The sequence below is a fragment of the Dipodomys ordii genome, unplaced genomic scaffold (assembly GCF_000151885.1).
Source record: "Dipodomys ordii isolate 6190 unplaced genomic scaffold, Dord_2.0 Scaffold2, whole genome shotgun sequence".
NCBI lineage: Eukaryota > Metazoa > Chordata > Mammalia > Rodentia > Heteromyidae > Dipodomys > Dipodomys ordii.
The window spans coordinates 28526598-28550785 of NW_012267218.1; the positions used below are offsets into that span (position 1 = coordinate 28526598).

Genomic DNA, 24188 nt, shown 5'->3' on the forward strand with positions numbered 1-24188 from the left:
GTGTGTGTGTGTATCACATTTTCCATTAGTCCACTGAGGAGCATCTGGGTAGAATTCCATTGTGTGTGTGTGTGTGTGTGTGTGTGTGTGTGTGTGTGTGTGTGTGTGTATCACATTTTCCATTAGTCCACTGAGGAGCATCTGGGTTGACTCCATATCTTCGCTATGGTAAACAATTCTGCAAAGGACATGGTTTTGCTGGTAACTTTAGGATGGCCTATCTATGACAAGTTGGATAAATGTCTATAAGTGGAATTGCTGAGTCATAGAGAAGCTCTATGTTTACCCTTTTGAGGAACCTCCATACTGCTTTCCAGAGTGGTTGAACAAGTTTACATTCCTACCAATAGTGTAGTAGTGTTCCCTTTTGGCCACATCCCCACTAGCATCTGTTATTGTTAGTTTTCTTGATAATGGCCATTCTAACTGGGATGAGGTGAAATCTCATTGTTGATTTAATTTGCATTTCTTTTTTTCCTTTGCCAGTCTTAGGGCTTGTGAACTCAGGGCCTGAGCTTCTTTTCCTCTAGTTTAGCACTCTACCTCTTCAGCCACAGCACCACTTCTGGCTTTTTCTGTGTATGTGGCACTGAGGAACCAAACCCAGGGCTTCATTCATGCTAGGCAAGCTTTCTACCACTGAGCCACATTCCCAGCCTTGATTTGCATTTCTTTTATGGCCAGAGATTGAACACTTCTTCATGTGTCTATTAGCAATTCTTACTATTTTTGAGAAGTCTCTCTTTAAGTCTTAAGCCCATTTATTAATTGAATTGTTGTTTCTTTGAGAGTTTATTTTGGGGGAGAGTTAATTTTTTATCTCTATATTTTAGATATGAGGCCCGTGTCTTGTGCCTGTAAATTTACAAATAAACACACTATATAGTTAAAAAAAATACACTGGGACATGTTGCATTACACAAATCTCTAGGTATTTACATACAGTGAGACCAAAGGAGGGTATTCTTAGGAGAGGATCACATAGGCACAATAGCTTTGTGCATCTGACCATACAAAACATTCATTGAAATGAACTCCAGGAAGTAAAAACAAGAGGTTTTTTTTTTCCTTTTTTTCTTCTTTGTTGCTGTTTTATTTTCATTTCCTTTTGTTTGTTTTTCTGTCTTTAGGAGGGTAAGGGGGAGCACAGATATGGTTGGACAAAGGGTAAAGTAATACAACAGTGATACTCACTAGAACCTATGTTGAAAATGAACTATACAACTTGTGGGTAGAGACGAGAGGAAATAACTGGGAGAGAGGAGGAAAGGGGTAACACTGTTTAAAAAGGAATGTATTCTTTATCAGACTTATATAACCATCAGACCTCTATATATCACCTTTAAAATAACAATAAATAAGTTCTTTTAAATCCTGCTTTAGGACAGAAGCCTGGTTATCTTGACTCACAAAACAAAACAAAAAACTGGTCAGGATAAACAAACCATGTTAACAGGTCACACTCAAGGAATTCCCATCTGAAATTTCTTTCTACTATCCCCACCGCTGTTGATAAAGTGTGGCATCTTTGAAATTAACTAGTTTTAATAAAAACAAAGCCCACTTTTACAGACCTGCAGACCTATGTGCAAGAAAAATTAGTTTGGTGCAGTTGTCAGCAGCCAAAATATATACTAAAAAAGCATGTAAACTTCAGGTTTCACTACTTCATGCATTTCTATTACATGCCTAGCCCTTGTGGGCATGTGAGTTTACAACCCCTGCATTACCATCTCCCAGGCAACAGCTAACCCCATCAATGAGAAAGAAAAAAGAACTATAATGTGACTCATTCCAAGGAAAAATCAGAATGCTAAAATAGGACTCTAGCATCCTGACTACCTTTTTGAGCCAGTAAAAGAACCAATTTCAGAGCAAAACTTCCTCCACTGATGGATGCCTGGTCTCCTTAGATCATGAACAAAGCATTGAAATGACTTGGGAAATACAAATAATGTAGATATGTTCTATGGTATCATTTCTCATGACTAACAGCAAAGAACTGGCTGAGGCATCACTATCCATATTGTGAACATTAGCAATCCTTCAGGTTGGCTCTCCTACACATACTCTTCAACTAAGTAATATACTGTATCTCTTTGTTGACACAAGTTTGGACCAGTTTTAGTCTACAATCTCTAGATTGCTTACGAAAATACTTGCATTGATGAAATCTTTAATTATTTTTGCATATTAACAAGTGTCTATCTCACACACTCTCAGCAGGGGTGACTCTGGCCCCAAGAATGAAATTTAATTTTGAAGAAGCCTGGGTGGGTGGGGAGGTAGGAGGAGTGCTTGTTCTTTTATATATGAAACACAGACATACAGACAGAACAGAAACAGATGTACAGTATATCCATAGTATTAAAATTCCATTGGTCATTGAGGGTGGAAGAGGGATGTGGGAACAATGTTTAATAGGTGGCAATTTTTAAAAATGATTCCAAAAGTTGGGCACCAGTGGCTCACACCTGTAATCCTAACTACTAAGGAAGCTGAGATCTGAGGATCACATTTCAAAGCCAGCCCAGGCAGGAAAGTCCATGAGACTGTTATCTCCAATTAACCACCAGAAAACTGGAAGTGTCGCTGTAGCTCAAGTGCTGTTCTTCCCTTGAGCTGAAGAGCTCAGGGACAGTGCCCAGGCTCAGAGTTCAAGCCCCATGACCAACCCTCCCCCCCCCCCAAAAAAAAACAAGGTTCCAAAATACTGATTTATTTTCTCTCATATGAAAAAGCCAATGATCGGTTTGATTTTCACAATGTAATCTTTCAAAGGTTGAGCTTCAAGCTTCTCTTTACCATTTTCAGCTATAATAGATTCAGAATTGTCTACACATATATTCCTTAAGTAAGGAATTTGATTTTCTCAAAGAAAGGGACAAAATCCCTTAACTCACTCCATTTGGCAATACAGCAGAGTTGGTGTCTCTGAGTCTCCCCTCAGCTTCCAAGGGAAGAATCTCTCAGAGCTGAACTTTCTATACCCAGATTTGGTACAGTTAACACCAATCAAAAGTGACGATAAATAAATTTTAAAACTGTGAAGTAAGGAAAGAGTAGCTATAAAAATGGCAGCTGATTGTTTCCAGACACATTCTTCTTCCCTCAATCATTTCCACATGAACTTAAGTACCTCCAATGACACCTGTATTCATTTCTCTATTGCTGTGCAACAAATTACCACAAATTTGGCATGTTAAAATAACAACCAATTATTACCTCAAATGTCTGTAGGTCAGGGTCCAGATGGGCTTCACAGAGTTCTCTACTAAGGATCTCACAAGGATGAAGTAAAGGGATAAACTGGGCTGAGCTTTTATCTGAACATTGTGAGTGTAAATCAACACACACACACACACAAATTAAAACTTCCCAGGCACCAGTGTGGTTCATGCCTGTAATCCTAGCTACTCAGGAGGCTAACATCTGAGGACTGTGGTTTGAAGCTAGCCCAGGCAGGAAAATCCATGAGACTCTTAACACCAATCACCTATCAAAAACAAAAACAGAAGTGGAGCTGTGGCTCAAGTAGTAAAGTGCCAGTCTTGAGCAAAAAAGCTCAGGGACAAAATGTACTCATTATCTTACTCACGTAACCATACCCCTTTTGTAAATCATCTGTACAATAAAATTAAAAAAATTTAAATTTTAAAAGCTCAGGAACAGTACCCAGGTTCTAAGTTCAAGTCCTAGGACCAACTCACTGTGGCACCGTAATCCTAGCTACTCAAGAGGCTGGTTCAACCCAGGCAGGAAAGTCCATAAGACTCTTACCTCCCAAAAACAAAAACAGAAGTGGAACTGTGGCGCAAGTGGTAGAGTGCTATCCTTGAGTGAAAAAGCTAAGGAAGAGTGCCAAGCTCTGAGCTCAAGCCTCAGTACTAAGTAAAAGTATACATAACTTTCCAAAGCTGGATCATAAGAGACACTGCCGTTTTGATTTTGCTCCCCTATATCACATTCTAGGGGGAAAGTACACTTTCACAACATGAAGACAATCAGTTCACAGAGGTTCACATGGCAAAGGATTGCAAACAGCCAGGACCAAATTCCCAGCCATAAAAGTGAGCCATCTTGGAGCAGCTTCCCCAATTCCAGGCAAGTTTATAGATGTCTTCAGTCAATATCTTGACTATAATCTCCTGAGAGATTAGAACTAGACACATTCAAGCCGTTCTCAAATACCTGGCTCACAGAATGTGTGTGAGATAATAAATATCCCTTGCTAATTTAGCCCTTAGGCTTTAAGATATTTGTTTACCACAGATAGATGGATAGACAGACAGACAGACAGATAAGTCAGATAGATAGATAAATAGATAGATATACAGGGCAGGGAAGATGGCTCAGTGGTAGAGTGCTTGCCTTGCATGCATGAGGTCCTAGGTTCAATTCCTCAACACTACATAAGCAGAAAAAGCCAGAAGTGGTGCTGTGGCTCAAGTGGTAGAGCACTTGCCTTGAGCTGAAGAGCTCAGGGACAACGCCCAGGCCCAGAGTTCAAGCCCCACAACCAACAACAATAACAACAAAAATAAATATATATCTGTGTGTGTGTGTGTGTGTGTGTGTGTGTGTGTGTATGAATATATTAGGTTTACAACTATGATCAGCAGTCAAGCTGAATTATACTCTTGCCACCTATAATAACATGGATAAATTTTGGAAATAACAGTGAGAAAAACAGTTTATGGAAGAATTGTGAGATATGATTTAATCAGACATATGATTTTTAAAAGTTCAAAAATAAACCAAAATAAAATTTTATGATAGAGAATAGTGAAAATTCCAAATGAAGTTCACTTCCCAAAAGAGGGTTAGAGAGAAGCCCATGGTTACTTTCAAGATTTATAGTATTATTCTAGTTTTTGGTTTGTATTGGTGGTGGTGGTGGTTGGTGTGCTATTTTGATAATATGTCACTTGAACTTGGGACCCCAGTGCTTGCTAAGCAGGTTCTCTACCATTTGAGCCACTCCACCAGTTTTTATGTTGGTTATTTTCAAAATAAGGTCTCAGTTTATGCCCAGGCCTACTTAGACTGAGATCCTCCTATTGTGCTTCCCTTAGTCTCTGGGATGACAGGCCACTGTGCTTCCCTCATAACTTGGGATAACAGGTACATGCCACTATGGCCAGCCATTGACTGAGAGAGGGTCTCTCTAATTCTGTGCCCCAAAACTCTCTTTTATTGCCTCAAAATTCAATCCTCCACTCTGTCTCCTAAGTAGCTAGAAGTATAGGCTTGCTCCACCATACCCTGCTTGTTCAAGGTTTTATATTGGAACTCCTAAAAATTCACAGATATATGCCAGATACATATTATATATATATATATATATATATATATATATATATATAAACTTTATTTCTTAAGAAACAATAAATTGGGCTGGGAATGTAGCTTAGTGGTACAGTGCTTGCCTAGCATGCATGAAGCCCTGGGTTCAATTCCTCAGTACCACATAAACAGAAAAATCCAGAAGTGGCGCTATGGCTCCAGTGGTAGAGTGCTAGCCTTGAGCAAAAAAAGCTCATGAACAGTGTCCAGGCCCTGAGATCAAGCCCCAGAACTGGCAAAAACAAACAAACAAACAAACAATTAATTTAGATACTATGCTTATCTGAAAAGCCAAAAAAAAAAAAAAAGATTGAAGAGGGTGCTTGTAGCTCAGAACAGGAAAGCAGAAAACGTGACATTAACAAGCAGAGTATTTATATCCCAACTCGGCCACTTAAAATTCACAAAGAATTGGGGTTGGGATGGTGGCTCAGTGGTAGAGAGCTTGCCTTGCATGCATGAGGCCCTGGGTTCGATTCCTCCTACCACATAAGCAGAAAAGGACAAAAGTGGCACTGTGGCTCAAGTGGTAGGGTGCGAGCCTTGAGTTGAAGAGCTGAGGGACAGTGTCCAGGCCCAGAGTTCAGATCCCCATGACCAAAAGAAAAATAAATAAAAAAATTCACAAAGAATTTAAAATAAGTTGAAAAGTAGTGGATATCATTATGAGTCTTAAGAATAAAAAGCATTGCCAGTGCTAGTGACTCACGCCAGTAATCCTAACTACTCAAGAGGCTAAGACCTGAAGATTGTGGTTGAAAGCTAGCCCAGGCAAGAAGATTCACGAGACTCTTTTCCTCCAATTAACCACCAGAAAACCCGAGGTAGTGCTGTGGCTTAAGTGGTAGAATGCTAGCCTTAAGCTGAAGAGCTCAGGGACAACACCCAGGCCCAGTGCTCAAGCCCCATGACAAATAAATAAATAAATAAATAATAAAGCACTTATTAGTTAATCTTCCTTAAATTCAATTTTTTGTCATATAAGTAAATTTATAACTGGATTACTATTGTTAAAAACCATAATTGAGTTCTCAGGTCTAACTTGAAAAGATTGTGATATTGACTCTGGCACCATCTGGTGGCAAAGTAACACAACAGCAGATCCCTTAAAATATTCATTGACCATCCACTAGACTAATTCACATGTACTACTAGACACACTTCAAAGCTCTCTAGGAAGACAAGAAATAAAATATGTAATCCAGGCATAAGTGGCTCTTGCCTATAATCCTAGATACTCAGGAGACTGAGATATGAGGTCTTGGTACAAAAACAGCCCGGGGAAGGAAAGTCCAGGAGACTCAAGTTGTGTGTGGTTCCATTTCAAGCCCCAGGACCTGCAACACACACACACACACACACACACACACACACACGGATCTCTATCTTCAAGGTAAAAAACATTTTTTTCAGTTAAATCATGAATATCAGAACATAAGTAAGGGCTCATTGGTAGAGTGCTTGCTGAGCATACTTGAGGTCCTAGGTTCAATCCCCATCACCATAAATAAATAAACAAATAAAGTAAGTAAAGAAATCTACTCTTCTTTGGAAATTAATTGAAAGTATCTATTCCTCTAGTACCTTCAAGCAAATCCTTAGGTGTGTACTGGCAAACACAGTATAAAATATCACACCATAAACATACTTGCAGCTTTCAAGGAAAAGAAAAACTATAGTGCTTTTCAAATGTCTTCAACTTTTGCCATTTCTTTCAAAGAGTGAGGTTTAATATTCCTTCCTCTCAGAGTAGACTGAATCTAATGATTTACTCTTAGGAAAAAGAATGTGGTAGCAATGGTGTATGACTTCCAGGCCGAGACCATCAAAGTTACCACCATTTCCATCCTGCCTTCTATGAGACCATTCACCCTGAGGAAGTCATGGAGAGCCCAAGTGCAGAAGAACCCTGGCCTCTAAAGAAAAACCAGCAACAGCCCGCCAGCCATGTCAGCCGGCCAGCCATGTCAGCGAGCCCTCTAGGAATTAGATCCTCTGACTCCTGCAGGGCTGCATCCTTTTCCAATACTGCTAAACTAAGCCACTCCCAAAGAAAGTGAGGGGAAAAAGCAGTTTTTGTCTTCTAAGTCACTTTGCTTTGCAGTAATTGGTTATGCAACAATATTAACTAATAATGATAGTCCAATGCCTCACAGAACCAACGTTTATCAGCAACAGGAAATAAAAGTAGCTCACTTTAGCAGTATGGTATTATCTGCCCAAACGTTAACAAAATTGCAATTTTCCTTTCCTAATTTCAATTCACTCAAAATATTTTATCATACTATTGCATAATGTTCATTACTTTCTAAGTTGAGTCAAAGAAATAGAGTTTTTTTTTAACACCATTTACAGAGCAACCATACTAGGGACTGAGGGTGCATCCTACAGTCCGCTGAAGTACTTATGATTTAATTCAGATTAGTGTTCATAAAATAATTTGTCTCTTTTAGACTAAATCCTTCTTTCTGGCTTTGAAGCTTATAAGTCAGTAGAAGATACGGAGAGTTCCTCCTTTACCTCTGTGAGGGATCCACATGCCACACCACCATGCAGCGCTTCATCCAAAGCAGCAAGAGTGGTAGATAGAAATGCTGATGAGAGATTGGCAGACTTTTGTATCTTTATCCCGTAAGCCTGAATGACAAGATGATTTAGTTCTTTTTAGCCTCCATACTTATTCAAAAAACATAAGCAACCTCATACCCTTTGAATTTTAGCAGCCTGGGCTATAATGCTCCTATCTGTGCCTCCCTGGTACCACCACATTCATCCACTGTGCTTCCCCGGCAGCTGGGATAATAACAATACAGCTCTAATTTTGCTTCTACCAAAAATATATCTTTGAAGTAAAATCATCATTTAATAATTAAATAATTTTAAATATATATGCAAGCATATACCGTTTGCATCGGTGGGGCACAGGCCCTGCTGACCACACACAGAAGTTCATGGACACCCCGATAGCTTAGACCAGTCATCTTCATAAGTTCCAATGGGGAAAGAACTAGGAAGTCCTAAAGAAACATAAAAAGGAAAGTGTTTTACATTCTCTCTTAAATGTGTGGAACAAAAAATTGAAATTAAAAGGAAACTTTCAGTTGATACTGTAGATATAAGTGCAATGTATCACAGATCCAGGGTTTATGAACTCTTGTTTTTCTCTATACCTGGGACTGAACTCAGGGCCTTACATATACCAAGCAAGTGTTCTATCATTGAGTTACACCCCAAGCACCAGGCATTCTTTATAGTATTTTTACCCTAAATACACCTTAACTAAAAGATGTGATAAAACAAAAAAAAGTCTGTCGTGTATGTGTGTGTGTGTGTGTGTGTGTGTGTGTGTGTGTATGTATGTGTGTGTGAGAGAGAGAGTTCTAGAACTTGAACTCTGGGCCTCATACCCTCCCATGATTTTTCATTCATGAATGGTACTCTGTACATCTATGCTGTATATGTTTTCATATATATTTATAATTAAGATCTAACTCTACCACTTGACCATTACCTCCAGTTCTAGCTCTTTGCCAGTAAACTGAAGATAAAAACATTGATCTGACAGGGTTGGTTTCAAGCCACAATTCATAGATCACAGCCTCCTAAAGAGCTAGGATTACAGGCATGAGCCACTGGTGCCAGAGAGTATGACGGTGTTCTTATCCAATTCAGTTGGCATATGCCAGAGGTCATACCAAGTGACATCACATAGCAACAGCAGCATCCAATCCAAAATTTACAAGACATTACACTGCTGAAAAGGTCAAGTAAGAATGTGTTTATTTCTTTTTCTTTTCCTTTTTTTTTTCCTTTTTGCCAGTCCTAGGGCTTGAACTCAGGGCCAGGGCACTGTCTATAAACTTCTTTTTGCTCAAGGCTAGTGCTCTACCACTGGAGCCACAGCACCACTTCCGGCTTTTTCTATTTATGTGATACTGAAGAAACCCAGGGCTTCATGCATGCTAGGCAAGCACTCTACCACTGAGCTACCTTCCCAGCTCTGAGAATGTGTTTATTTCTAAGTCAAATGTTTACTTAGAGAATGGGGCTGGGAAGGTGGCTCAGTGGTAGAGTGCTTGCCTTGCATGCCTGAGGCCCTGGGTTCAATTCCTCAGCACCACATAAGCAAAAAGAAAAAAAAGCTGGAAGTGGCGCTGTGGCTCAAGTGGTAGAGCGCTAGCCTTGAGCTGAAGAGCTGAGGGACAGGGCCCAGGCCCAGAGTTCAGGCCCCACAATCTGACCCAAAAAAAAAAAAAGTTTACTTAGAGAAAAGAGAATAGAGCCAATTATGGAATGAAATGTTAGATTTCATATTTGCAAGAGCATTTCAAAATATGAACATGGTGGGGGGGGGGTTGCTGTATATTAGGCAGGGCACCAGTGGCTCACACCTCTAATCCTAGCTACTCAGGAGGCTGATGTGAGGATCATGGTTCAAAGCCAGCCTGGGCAGGAAAGTCCGTGAGACTATCTCCAATAAACCACCAAAAAAATGCGCCCAAGCCCAGAGTTCAAGCCCCACACAACAAAAAAATAAATAAAATGAACATGGTTAGAATTAAACGTACAGCAGAGAAAGCAAAGATGACCTTTACCAAAAATATATAGTATACTCTGAAAACCTGTCTTATTAAAGATTTAATCTTTTTTTTGGGGGGGGAGGGGTCCAGTCATGGGGCCTGAACTCTGGGCCTGGGTGCTGTCCCTCAGCTCTTCAGCTCATGGCTAGCACTTGAGCCACATCGCCACTTCTGGCTTTTTTCTTTGTGCTTATGTGGTGCTGAGGAATCGAACCCAGGGCCTCATGCATGCAAGGCAAGCACTCTACCACTGAGCCACCTTTCCAGCCCCTAAAGATTTAATCTTAAAATAAAAATTTAGTACTGTTTACTCTACTGAGAGAAATCTGTTTCACTATTGTGCTCAAAAATGCAACATATGCTCTATGGTTTTCAGGCTCTATCAATAAGAAAAGCATCCTGACGATTCTCATTGAATACTATCTCTTCATTTCAGTCGACTATATTTCTCATGTAGCTATAAAATTTAACTTCTTCTAGAGCCCCCAAGTAAATGACACAAGTGAACTTTACCTTATACCATGACTATTCTCCCCCTAAAAAGGTGAAAGTATTGATTTCAATATATGAAATTGCATGTAAAAATGCAACCTACGTAATTTATAGAAAACGGCATTAATTTTTTTTCTTGTGAACCTAAGGTTTTGTAGCTGTTGTTGTTTGTTTCCAGTCCTGGGGCTAGAACTCAGAGATTGGCTGCTGTCCCTGAGCTTCTTTTTCCTCAAGACTACGGCTCTACCACTTGAGCCACAGTTCCATTTCCAGCTTTTTTTTTTTTTTTTGGATACTCTTGTGGAGACAAGAGTCTCACAGACTTTCCCACTCAGACTGGCTTCAAACCATGATCCTCAGTCTCAGCCTCCCAAGTAGCTAGGATTACAGACATGAGCCACCAGTGCCTAGCTGTGATTTTTTTTTTTTTTTCCGGTCGTGGGGCCTGAACTCTGGGCCTAGGCACTGTCCCTCAGCTCTTTCAGCTCAAGGCTAGCATTCTACCACTTGAGCCACAGCGCCACTTCCAGCTTTTTCTGCTTAGGAATTGAAGAACCCAGGGCCTCATGCATGTGAGGCAAGCACTCTACCACTAAGCCACTTTCCCAACCCCTGAACTTAAAATTTTATAATCCATGATGCAGAGTTATTAGGGTATTCCTTTTTTTTTTTGCCAGTCCTAGGGCTTAAACTCTGGGCTTGGGCTCTGTCCCTGAGCTTCTTTGTGCTCAAGGCTAGCACTCTACCATTGAGCCATAGCACCACTTCCAGCTTTTTCTGAGTAGTTCCTTGGAGATATGAGTCTCACAGAATTTCCTGCCCAGGACGGCCTTGAACTGTGATCTTCAGATCTCAGCCTCCTGAGTAGATAGTATTGAGGTATTTTTTTTTCCAGTCATGGGGCTTAAACACTGGGCCTGGGCACTGTCCCTGAGCTCTTCAGCTCAAAGTGAGCATTCTATCACTTGCACCACAGTGCCACTTCTGGTTTTCTGGTGGTTAATTGGAGATAAAGAGTCTCATGGACTTTTCTGCCAGGGCTGGCTTTGAACCGTGATCCTCAGATCTCAGCCTCTTGAGTAGCTAAGATTACAGGCATGAGCCACCAGCACCCAGCTGAGGTATTCTTAACAGTTAATTTGTACATAAAATTTCTTAGGTTAAAAAAAAAAATTACATGACTTTTACCTGACAAGTCACAATACGATGTCTGCTCAGACGGTTACACAGCTCTTGTGATAAACCCACTCGTCTTAGTTTCTTGCTGCTCATGCCTTCAAATCCAGCAAAGAAAGGAAAAAACTAGAGGAAACATCACAAAGTAACAGTTATTATGGTGGATGTCCTATAATAAATTACTACAACGTCTATTGATGCAAAATGAAACATAATGATTATAAAAATTAAGGAAGGCTATAGAATCTTAAAGTGCTTTAAATATTAGAACATGTTTAGACATGCACAGAGAAAACTGTAATCCTAATGGACATTTATATAGCATCTTAAGGTTATCAGGGTATTTATAAATTTTATTTGAATTAACTAGCTTTCAAGAGATATTTCCCAACGTAACCTTTCCTTAGAAAATCTGTCCATTGGAAGTGACGCTGTGGCTCAAGCGGTAGAGCACTCACCTTGAGCTGAAGAGCACAGGGACAGCGCCCAAGCGCAGAGTTCAAGCCCCACGACCAACCAAAAAAAAAAAAAAGAAAGTCTGTCCATTGCAGTGTGCTAATAATAGCTAAATTTCTCAAGTACAACTTAATATTGTTCCAAAACCTAACCCTAATTATTACATTTAATATTCCCAGTAAGACTACAAGGAAATTATTGGTTCCTTTTTATTTTATTTATTTATGTCAGTCATGGGCTTGAACTCTGGGCCTGGGTGCTGTCCCTGAGCTCTTCAGCTCAAGGCTAGTGCTCTACCACTTTGAGCCACAGCACCACTTCCCATTTTCTGCTGGTTAATTGGAGATGAGTCTCACCAACTTTCTTGCCTGGGCTGGCTTTGAACTGTGATCCTCAGATCTCAGCCTCCTAAGGTAGTTAGGATTACAGGTGTGAGCCACCAGCACCCAGCTTGGTTCCTTTTTAGACATGAGAAAAGTAATCTAAAAATATCAGCTAATCTACCGTCCTCCAGAATTTGTACCCAGACAGTCCAACTCTGAGAACTATCCACTTGACCACGACACTGTAAGTCCATAATCATATTCAAACTTGCCATTTTCTGACAGAACAAACCTGAATCAAATGAGATTGTATTTATTGTAGGTGTTATCTACAAACTGAAATTTACTCTTGCTGTTACATTCTCATATGCAAGATTTCACTCTGCTGAAACATGTTCGCTATCCAATGAAAGCTGAGAAATAACCACCACTACTATGTCTTGAACAGTTAGTACATGCTAGAGACTGTTCCAAGCGCTTTGGATGTTTTAACTCTCATTTTACAGACTACTGAGAAACATGCAAACAGCAAGCCAATGAGAGGCACACACTCGAATCCAAGAACATGATTCCAGATTAGGATTCTTCAACCCTGTCTTAAGTGAGACAGTCCCCAAACCCCTAAGGGCAGACTCCCTGCCTAGATCCCAAACTGCATCAAGGGGGAGTGGGGGGGGAGTGAAAACCTCATCCAAAATCTGGTAGGTTTAGGTAGGTAAGTAGATAGATACATAGATAGATAGATAGATAAATAGATAGATAGACAGATAAGTCAGATAGATAGATAGATAGATAGATAGATAGATAGATAGATAGATAGATAGATAGATAGATAGATAGATAGATTTATCCAATAAGGCCACTTCCAAGCATCCCGCCTCCCCTGAGAAGGCCAGAAGCCAGGGGACCCAAGGCAGGCCTCCCCTGAAGATCCCTACCGGCTTAAGGGGGCGTGCCCAGCACCCAATAGAGCCTCTCCGCTACCCCGTTATTCAATCTCCACAGGCCCAGGGAGGGAACAGGAAACAACGAACACACACACTTCCCTACAACCGCACCCCCAAAGCAACTTTCCACGGCCGGGTGGGCAACATCCAACTTTCAAACTCCCGCCCCCTGCCCTCCCCCGCAACTCTATTCAGTTTCCCGCGGAAAGCTTCACAAAGCAACAACCTGAACGGTGATTGGTGGACACCTTCACCATTTATCCAATCAGAAGAAGGCTGGTCAGGTTGGTTCCGCTGCCCACTGGGAATTGTAGTTCGAATCCTATCAGCCTAAGGCGCTGTGAATACCACTTACTTTCTCCTTTTAAAGATTCTCGGAATCCGATGGAGGAACGTCAGGATGCTGAGTGTGAAGCAAGGCAAACTTTGATCGGAACTTTCTTTGTTTTCTTTCTTGCTTCACAACATCTAAAAATTGCCTAAAGGGCCAGTAATAGTTATCCAAGCTGAGCTGTGAGACTGAGGTAGCAGGCTGAGGTAGAAGACTGGTCTAAGGCCCATCCACAGTGGGAGACTCCGTCTGAGAAACGAAAAGGAAAATAACGGGAGGGCGGGCGTGGCTCAAATGCTAGTAAAGCGCTAGGAAGGCTCTGAGTTGAATCCTCAATACGGAGAATTTTTTACATATTTATCTATTAATCTATTTTGGAAGACGGCTTTTGTTTGTTTTAATTTGCCCTTGACCACTACTACCCCCTACCACCACCACCTCCTGCCCAATCCCCGCCCCCGTCCCCGCCCCACCCATGGAAGCGAAAACAATTAAAAAAGGCTTGTAGAAATTGCTCACATTGAAACTCACAAACGGGAAAATCTGAGTCGAAACTTTGACATTAAAGCGCCGTTTGGAGATGAAGCATAATAAACTGTTGAGAGACAGTAATTTCAGAATCCTAGGTTTTTCGAAAAAGGCCTTTGCTCGTGTGTACGTGTGTGTGTGCGCGCGTGTGTGTGCGCGCGCACGCCAGTCCTGGAATTTGAACTCCGCCTGGGCGCTGACCCTGAGCTTTTTTGCTCAATGCTGGTTCTCGGCCACTCTAGACTCAAATCCACCTTCGGCATTTTAGTGGTTAATTGGAGATAAGAGTCTCCCGGAGAGTTGGCTGTCTTCAAACCGCAATCCTCAAATCTCAGCCTCCAGAGTAGCTCAGATTACATGTAAATTTGCTCATTCTGGATTCTTTACGATTTAGCTATCTTTATGCTGTTGCCCCCACTGTATCTTAAGTATTGGTCTGCATTCTTGAAATGACCTGCAGCACCTTATTCAGGGGTAGAACAAAATAAAGCAATAGAAATGAAGAAAAAAACACGGAAGACGATGAGAATTCAAAGTGTAGAGTTCTGTGACTATAAAAGAGCCCAAGTAGAAGAAAGGAATCCTGTCAAAGCACTGCCTCTAGTTGGCATTGGGGAAATGTCGACTAAACATGCTAGAGAGAGAAAAAGGGGCAAGCCCACAACCAGTCCAGCTGGACGCACAACTGATAGTATAAGGGGAGGGCCTGTCACGTGGCCCACACCAGGTAGCCAGCCCGCGTTCAGAGCTGCTTACCCTTCCGGAGGGAGGGCGGGGGGAGAGCGCGGAAGAGGGAGACAGAGTCACGTGACTCAAACACTTTGGGCACTTAATTTGCATCTTCCCCTCCTGTGAGCCAATGGGAGCGGCGCGCTCAGTCGTCACCGCCCCCACCTCCCACGGTTCTCTGTGGAATCAGTCACCTGACTCGCCTCAAACATGGCTGCACGGGAACGCCTAATGCTTTGGGAGCCCGGAGCCGGTGAGTGTGAGACGCCTGGTTGAAGGCAGATGCGCTTTCCTCCCCCTGAATAGGGAGCGTGCTTTGCGCCCTTTCTCCCTGCCTCCCTGCCCTCCTCCGGCCTCCTCTGCTTTCGGGTTCAGATTCAGATTCATCTCCCTTAACCCAAGGGCTCGGACGAGGGAGGTTTCTGCCGGATTACTCACTCTGGCCGAGGCGCCCACCTGGGGACTTGGAGCCCGACTGGGAGTAATGTTCAGCAGAGAATACGGAAGTGGACCTACGTGTCTACCCTCCGGGGCCGGGAGACTGGTAGTACTACTGTTAAATAGAGGATCTGCGTAGAGACGGGATTGCACCCCTGGAAGAGAGTGACAGATCTCAAAAAAGAGATAATGAGGGATCCAATGAAACTTTAAGGGAAAAAAAAATCAGAATCTAAGTCCCTCCTTTCCCAGTCCAGTCAGGCATTGCGGTTTTGTCTGGAGTGCCATCTCCTTTTATCTCGTATATTGTTTCTAGGAGGTACTCCAGGAATGAGACCATTGATCATGTATTCGGCGTAACGCATCTCTTTCTATCTCCCTGCACTCTGGGCTGGGAAACATGAATTTTCCATTTGGAAAAGAGGAGAGTGCTACTGAGAAGCAGCTTTTTGAATTTTTCTGTGAATGCCTGCGGAGGGGAGAATGGGAGCTGGCACAGGCATGTGTACATCAGCTACGTGAGGGACAAGGGGATATCCCTAAGAAGGTGGAAGACATACTTCAGGCGTTGGTGCGATGTCCGTATCTGCTAAGGTAAAGGATCTCCTACAGCCAGGGGGAGGTCACAGGTCAGAAGTCACGTGGTTTCCAGTATTTGATCTCAGGTTATTGTGGCTCACTCTATTATCCTAGGAAGAATTAGCAGACGCAGGATGTATTTCACATTCTCTAAAAATTTACTTCTATAAATAATCCGTACGACTTTTAGTATTTGGCCACCGAAGTGTGCCTGTTTATTAAGATGGTGTGTGTAACTATATTGAAAAGTATTTTCTTTGCTAATGAGATTGTAGCTCTTAACAAAGGACTGAAAGTGAATCCTCTTAAAGCTTCTTACTTTGAAATAATTAGACTCACAGAAAGTTGCAAAAATAGTAAGAGTTCAATGTACCATTTTCCCAGTTTCCCCTAATTATAACAATTCATATAGCTGTAGTAAAATATTTTTAAATGACATTTGCATATTACTTGTTAGCTATACTATACTAGAGTTCTTATTTTAATCATATTTTAAGTCTATATTTTTATTTGTAATCCTATGCATTTTGAATCCATATATCGACTCATGTAATCCCACAGTAATAGAGATTCAGAACTATGCATATCTACAAAGAATTTCTCACCTCTTGATACTATCCTGATAATCACATTTCTACATTATAGATTTTTAGTGAATTCTTCATGGCCATATTAAAATAACTAGTAGTTTGGGGACCAAATGCACTATTTTAGTCTTTTCCCTGGATTGTTCTTACTTTGTTATAATACTTAAGTATTGTCAGCAGCTACCAAGTAGAGAAAGTCTTTGTATTTCCTTAAATATGTGTTCTGAGAAGTTACTGTCTAAATTTACTGACTTCAGAAAAAGGCTTTGAAGTCAGGCACCTATAATTCTAGCTACTCAGGAGGCTGAGATCTGAGGATCACAGTTCAAAGCCAGCCCGGGCAGGAAAAGGCCATGAAACACTTATCTCCAATAAACCAGCAGAAAACTAGAAGTGGCACTGTGGCTCTAGTGGTAGAGTGCTCACCTTTAGCTGAAGAGCTGAGGGACAATGCTCAGGCCCAGAGTTCAAGGCTCATGACCAACCCCCCCAAAAAAATTTTTTCTGTGCTCAAAAATGTATATTAGGTAGCATGAGGTATTATGATTTTCTCTCTGTTAACACTTAAAAATAAGCTGGATATGGTGGTATACACCTGAAATCCCAGCTAATAGGGTAGCAAATAGTCCTGAGCAAATAGGAAGATACCCTATCAGAAAAATAAGAACTGGTGGCTCAGACCTATAATCCTAGCTACTGGGGAGGAAGAGATCTAAGGATTGAGGTTCAAAGCCAGCCCAGGCAGGAAAAGTCCCTGAGACTCTTATCTCCAATAAACCACTCAGAAAAGTAGAAGTGGCTATGGCTCAAGTGGTAAAGTGCTCACCTTGAGCTTAAGCTGAGGGTCAATAGTGCCCAGGCCAGTGGTTCAAGTACCACACCAACAAAAAACAACAAACAAAAAGAAAAAGTGGGGCTTGGGGGTGTAGCTCAAATAGTACAGTACTTAACTTAGTAAATGGAAGGCTTTAGTGGTTTTTGTTTTTCAAAGACCAAACCTGGCATGATGACACATGTCTGTAGTCCCAGCTTCTCGAGAAGCTGAGCCAGGAGGATAGTCTAAAACCAACAGTTGGAAATCGATTAGCCTGAGGAACATAGTGTCACCTCATTTTTTTAGAAATGATGGGAGTGGAATTGGGATTTTAGAGGATTTGTTTTATTAGCAGTTCTGAGATTTGAACTTGAGGCCTTGTACTACTCCTTGAGCCACTGTCTAGCTCAAGAATTGACTGAGTAATAGGGTCTTGACCTTAGTACCTCACACTATCACTTGGCTTTTTTCACTCTAACACTTTAGCCACACTTCCAGTCAGCCCAAGAATTTTCTGGTGAAACCTGCCAGCTCTACACTGGTTCTAATGTGTTATTGAATTGTCATGTAGTTAAATTTTTCTCATTAGGACTTGCCTGTTGAAGATGGACTGAGCATTGAAATCTATGCCTTGGACAATGACAATAACAAAAAAGGCAGTAAAAACTCCTTTTTACAAAATCTTCCTTTTCACTCTTTCCAGATGTGGGCAGGACATCAACCCTCAAAAGTTAGCCTGGATTTGGCTTCTTGTACTGGAAAAATGGTTGGCTCATGAAAAGGTAAATACGTTCACATTTAACATTTGCCTACAATCAAGACTGAGAAGGACTTAAGAATAGTAATGGGATTTCACTTTTGTCCTTTACTGTGGAGTTGTTTGTAATCTTTCTCAGTATTGACAGTAAGATTATTTTTAAGTGTTTTTGCTGTTGCCTTTCCCACATTCATTCATTAAATCACTAACATATATTGACATATAACACTTTTTCAACTAATGCCATTTTGTTAACCGCTATGAGTTTTGTGAAGTGTATTCCATGAAACGTAGCAAAAGTGACAAGATAACAAATAAAATATGAATCTATAACATTCAGATCTGTTCAGCACTCAAGTAGTACAAGATGAGCTCAATTGAAACTTGGCTTTTCATCTAAAAATTATTTTCACTAGTCTACTATGGTGAAATCTTACAAATTTATCCTCATTAATTATGAAGTAAAATAATCCATAAATATAAAAATCATGGAAAACAAATTAATAGTGGAATAAAACTGATAAGGAAATGCTTTTCCTGTTGAAAGAAAGAGTATCTTCAGCTGGGCACCAGTGACTCATACCTGTAATCCTAGCTACTCAGAAAGCTGAGATCTGAAGATCACGGTTCAAAGCCAGCCCAGGGAGGAAAGACCATGAGACCCTTATCTCCAATAAACCACTCAGAAAACAGGAAGGGGTTCTGTGGCTCTAGAGGTAGAGCACTAGCCTTGAGCTAGCCTTGAGCTGAAGAGCTCAAGGACAGCATCAAGGCCCAGAGTTCAAGTCCCATGATCAACAACAACAACAAAAAAAGTATCTTCCCCTGAAAGATCCTTTACAAGATTACAAGATTTTCCTATCAGAGACTGAGGTCTATTAAAAGGATTTCTCTGAAGCCGTGGCTCATGCCTATAATCCTAGCAACTCAGGAGCTGAGATCTGAGGATCACTGTTCAAAGCCAGTCCAAGCCGGAAAGTCCTTGAGACTCTTATCTCCAATAAACCACTAGAAAACTGGAAGTGATACTGTGGCTCAAGTGGCAAAGCTCTTGCCTTGAGCTGAAGAGCCCAAGGACAGCACCCAAGCCCAGAGTTCAAGCCCCACCACAAACCAAAACAAAAAAAAAAAAAAAGGATTTCTCTGATACAATTTCATATTGAGTCTGAAACTAAGTGATGTCTCAAGCACAGTGGTACATACCTGAAGGTCCAGCTGCTTGGGAGTCAGAAAGAACACTAGATCCAGGGGTTCCAGGCTCGCCTAGGCAATGTAGTGAGAACCTGCCTCTACCGCATTACTCCCCCTCCCCAAAAAATTAAACTAAATAGCTCTAACTTAAGGGAAATGATTGACCAAGGATAAAGAGAACTAGAACTAGATTTGAAATCAAAATCTTAATTCTCTTTTCTACCTCAACATTGTTCAGTTTAAGTGAACTTAAAAATAGCGAAATTGGTTTGTTTATGAGTGACAGGATCTTGCTATATAGCCCAGGCTGGCCTTGAAATCCTATTCTCCTGCTTCACCCTGTCTAGTGCTAGAATTACAGGTATGCAATGACCATAGACAGTGAAATTAATTTTTTATAAGTCTGTCAATTAGCCTTGTTTCTCTTCTTTTCATTCTTGCTATTCATTAGAATTTAGTCTTAAGTTTCATATTTGCATGACACTTCTTCAAATAGCTGCCAAAGAGTGGTTTCTTAAGCTATTTGTTATCCAGGGTTTATCCAGTTATCTAGCAGAGAGATGTAACAGGATGATGGAAAGAAAAATAAAAGAATGGAATAGAAATGGAATGGAATGGAAAAATAATGAAACCTAGGATAATTAAGCATCAGATTTAAAAGAAAAAAATCTTGAGATCAATGGTATCTTCAAAGAGAAAAGAAAAATCATGTCACTGATTAAATATTTCCCCATTACAAATGTGAAACTTGCCAAACCAAATGAACTTTCCTCTCAGTGAAGGCTGTTTGCTTGGTTTATGCCTGATTGGTTGTTTATTTTCTAGACAGTTGCTCAACCACATCAGGTGGTAGATTTTACTTCCCTGCCTCCTTAAGCAGAGACCAAAACTTGTTCTTGTTTTTTCCATATCATGATTATTTGGTCTTTAAAGCTATAGTAACATTTAGTTAAACAGCTATGGGAATATTTTTATAGTTCTTGGAATTTTAAAACTTGATCATAAGGACCAAGTTTAGTGCTGTTCTATATGAGGCTGGTCACAATCCTGGAAGTGACTTCCTGTTCTAGAAATTTGCTGCCTGTTCTTTTCCAGGCTCCTACCTTCTGCCCAAAGTTGACCTCTTAGTTGTTTGGTGAAACAGTGGTTCTATTTTTCCTTTCCTTCATTTACTTTTGTCTTCTGCTTCTTCATCTTGAAATGGCTTATCTCTACATGTGTGTGAAGATGTAGCTTCAGAGATATTCATTGTTAGGAAATTGTATTGATACTGGGGATTGAACACAGGACCTCATGCTCTTGCTTAGTTTTTTTGCTCAAGGCTATTGTTCTACCACTTGAGTCAGTCAAAAAGCTTTAGCTTTTTGGTGATTAATTGGATATAAAAGTCTCTAGGGCTGGGAAGGTGGCTCAGTGGTAGAGCGCTTGCCTTGCATGCATGAGGTCCTGGGATCGATTCCTCAGCACCACATAAGCAAAAAGAAAAAAGCTGGAAGTGGCACTGTGGCTCAAGTAGTAGAGTGCTAGCCTTGAGCTGAAGAGCTGAGGGACAGTGCCCAGGCCCAGAGTTCAGGCCCCACGACTGGACCAAAAAAAAAAAGTCTCTATTGTTTGTGTGCCTGGGCTGACTCATCAGACCTCAGCCTCCTGAATAGCTAGAATTATAGGCATGAACCACCAGCACCCAGCTATAAGCTATTTTAATAGAAGGAAACAGAGTAACCTCCCTATCCATAGCACACAGGACTGGTTAATAAATAAAAGTGTATCTTTAAAAAAAAAAAAAGTATCAGCATTTCCTTTATCTAGGACTGGGAACTGGTAGGGAGCACAAACAGAAATCTTCACTTTGGTCCTTCAAGATTATACAGTGAAGTCAGGCACTGGTGACTCATGCCTCTACTTCTAGTTACTCAAGAGGCTGAGATCTGAAAATCATGGTTTGTAGCCTACCCAGGCAAACAAATCGGAAATTGTTATCTCCAATTAACCAGCAGAAAGCCAGAAATAGAGCTGTGGCTCAAGCTGAGTAAAAATGACAAGTTAAGTGTGAGACCCTGAGATTAACTCTCAATATTGGCACACACACCAAGAAGTATTATGATTTTGGACCAATAATACCTGTGATGAGATGAATAACAAATAAGTGGAGGAAGTGTAAACTTGTGTTTAACATCTCTTTCTCTCTCTCTCTCTCTTTCTCTCTCTCACACACACACACACACACACACACACTCTCTCACACTCCTACAACTGTTTCTTGCCTTCCAATAAAACTATTCTTTGGAAAGATTAATGATAAGAGTCTTATGAACTTTCCTGCTCAAACTGGTTCAAACCATGATCCTCAGATCTCAGCCTCTTGGGTAGCTATTATAAGGATGAGCAACTGGCACCTGGCTAAGGGAAATTATTTTGAGATATTTGCGTATAGAAAGAATACAGCCTTTCTCTCTGCTTACACATTATCCCTTACCAATAGCATATCACATTAATAGACATTGGGTGCAATGGCAAAGACATCTGTACTCCCAGCCGTTTGGGAGTCTGAAGCAGGAGTTTGAGACCAGGCTGGTCAACATAGCAAGACCTATCTCAAAAACACAAAAACAGGACTGGGAGGGTAGCTCAGTGGTAGAGTGCTTGCCTTGCATGCATGAGGCTCTGGGTTCGATTCCTCAGCACCACATAAGCAGAAAAAGTCAGAAGTGGCCCTGTGCCACTGTGGCTCAAGTGGGAGAGCGCTAGCCTTGAGCTGAACAGCTCAGGGACAGTGCCCAGGCCCAGAGTTCAGGCCCCACAACGACCGGAAAACACACACACACACACAAAAATGAGAGTGTGCTTAGTTGCCTAGCATGCCAGAGGTCCACAGCACTGTAAAATACACAAACTCATGCACTAAGAATCACTTTTTCTTTTTCCTGTTTGTAATAATCTGAGAAATTTCCCAACCATTTCACCTCTAGTAAAGGTTTTTTTTTTTTCAAACACATAACTATGTGCTGTGGATTTGGTTTAAAATTCAAGTGAAAGTTTAAAATATGGTACACATTACCTGGCATATAAATGTTTAATGGACAGTAGATCCTGGCCCCCTTGCCTTCCTTCTCCAATTGATATACAATGGATGGTGAATACCCAAAACAGAGAGTTGGACCAAAAGAGGACTGTGTGAGCCAGAATCTCAGGCTTACCAACAATCAGTATTTTGGACACACCAAGGAAAGAAAGGCAGGCAAGCAGCTAAGAGAATGGGGACGGAGGGAGGAAAGGAAGTTCACATAAAATAGCAGTAGAATTTGAGGCTGATTAAGTATGAGTTTTATATTTTAGTTATTAGGATTAATACAAGTTTAGCCATTTTTGTTATAAAGAAAAGTATCTGAAAACAAACCTAGGAATTTAATGGTTGAAGTACTTTGCCTTAGAGAACTAATCAAAATAAGACTAACCAAAGAGAAATATTTACTTATGGTTTGTTAGTGAAAGCATATGCCTAATGTCTATGCTACCTTCTTATCCATTCTTCTAGAAGTTATTCCCTGCTCTTTTCCGGAGAAAGCTTGAGTTTCTTTTTTTGTCTGAAGACCTCCAAGGTGACATTCCAGAGAACCACCTTAAGGTGAGAGTAAGCCCTGGAGCTCTCTGTGTACTCAACCAGTTAAGCTTTCTGACACTAACAGACTATTCTCCAAGATGTGTTTTCAGGGAGGCAAAATGGAGAGTTTAAAAATGGGGTAATACAGGGCTGGGAATATGGCTCAGTGATAGAGTGCTTGCCTAGCATGCATGAAGCCCCAGGTCAGTGCCTTAGTACCACATAAGCAGAAAAAGTAGGAGGGAAGTAGCACTGTGTCTCAAGTGGTAGAGTGCTACCCTTGCACAAAAGACACTCGAGGACAGTACCCAGGCCCTGAGTTTAAGCCTCATAACTGGCCAAAAAAAAAAGGGTGAGGGGACTGGGGTACACCACCATGAGGTGGATTGTCCAAAATTATTATATATAACTTGAATTTAAACTGAAATGATTGAATTTTTGTTCAGTAGATGGTAGAGAATATGAAGGGAGAGAGAAACTGGAACTTGATGACTACCTTTTCTTATTACAGATACACTAAACTATAGTTAATCCTTACAACAACTTGCTGGGGCAGATTCCAACTAAGTATTATCTGCATTTATATAACATATATCAGTTACTACTTCAAATGCCTGAGGTATGCTCTGAGGCCCCAATTTCTTTTCTTTTTTTTTTTCATTGTTTGTTTGTTTTTGTGGTACAAGGAATCACCCCTAGGTCTTGGACATGCTAGGAAATTTCTCAGCCATTGCACCATACTTCCCAGGCCAGTGACATATTTATAGTAGAATTTAAGGTGGAAACTTGCACTTGTGAGTTCTCTCACATTCTTGCAGTTAATAAGGAGGCATCTCTGAATGGCTTCAAAGACTAGATAGATCCTCCTGCCTTAGCTTCCCAAGTTCTAGGATCACCAGCATGCACTACCTTGCCAAGGGTAAACCTTTGAAGGATACATTCAAACAGAAAGATTTTATCAAAAGATAAGAAATAAATGATTCCTTAAGAATGTCTTTACAAGTGTACTCATTACCTCACTCATGTAACTGTAACCCTCTGTATAGTATCTTTACAATAAAAAAAAAAAGATTCAAAAAAAAAAAAAAAGAATGTCTTTACTGCCCATGGGGCTGGGAAGGTGGCTCAGTGGTAGAGCGCTTGCCTTGCATGCATGAGGCCCTGGGTTCGATTCCTCAGCACCACATAAGCAAAAAGAAAAAAGCTGGAAGTGGCGCTGTGGCTCAAGTGGTAGAGTGCTAGCCTTGAGCTGAAGAGCTGAGGGACAGCGCCCTCAGAGTTCAGGCTCCACGACTGGACCCAAAAGAAAAAAA

The 24188-nt window shown here is 41.0% G+C and overlaps 2 protein-coding genes across 4 annotated transcripts in view; one reads left to right on the top strand and one right to left on the bottom strand.

Moving 5' to 3' along the window:
* Positions 1-13484, bottom strand: part of Rad51b (RAD51 paralog B) — a 527314-nt gene extending 513830 nt beyond the window's left edge. For 2 of the 3 annotated variants that reach the window (XR_001175093.1, XR_001175092.1), the window contains exons 1-4: positions 13312-13378; positions 11607-11720; positions 8250-8363; positions 7867-7983 (exon numbers count right to left, since the gene is read on the bottom strand). Coding sequence is in view for 1 of the 3 variants with exons in the window: in XM_013016744.1 (XP_012872198.1) it covers positions 7867-7983; positions 8250-8363; positions 11607-11690 (315 nt within the window). In the remaining 2 variants the exon portion in view is untranslated. Of the gene's footprint in view, positions 1-7866; positions 7984-8249; positions 8364-11606; positions 11721-13311; positions 13379-13453 lie in introns of those variants that run through there. The other variant, XM_013016744.1, reaches the window with a different exon arrangement.
* A 1617-nt stretch (positions 13485-15101) lies between these two features.
* The window catches only part of Zfyve26 (zinc finger, FYVE domain containing 26), a 70266-nt gene continuing 61179 nt past the window's right edge, over positions 15102-24188 (top strand). The window contains exons 1-4 of the mRNA XM_013013721.1: positions 15102-15161; positions 15663-15940; positions 18030-18108; positions 22810-22899. Of these exons, the coding sequence (XP_012869175.1) occupies positions 15747-15940; positions 18030-18108; positions 22810-22899 (363 nt within the window). The 5' untranslated portion in view covers positions 15102-15161; positions 15663-15746. The remainder of the gene's footprint in view (positions 15162-15662; positions 15941-18029; positions 18109-22809; positions 22900-24188) is intronic.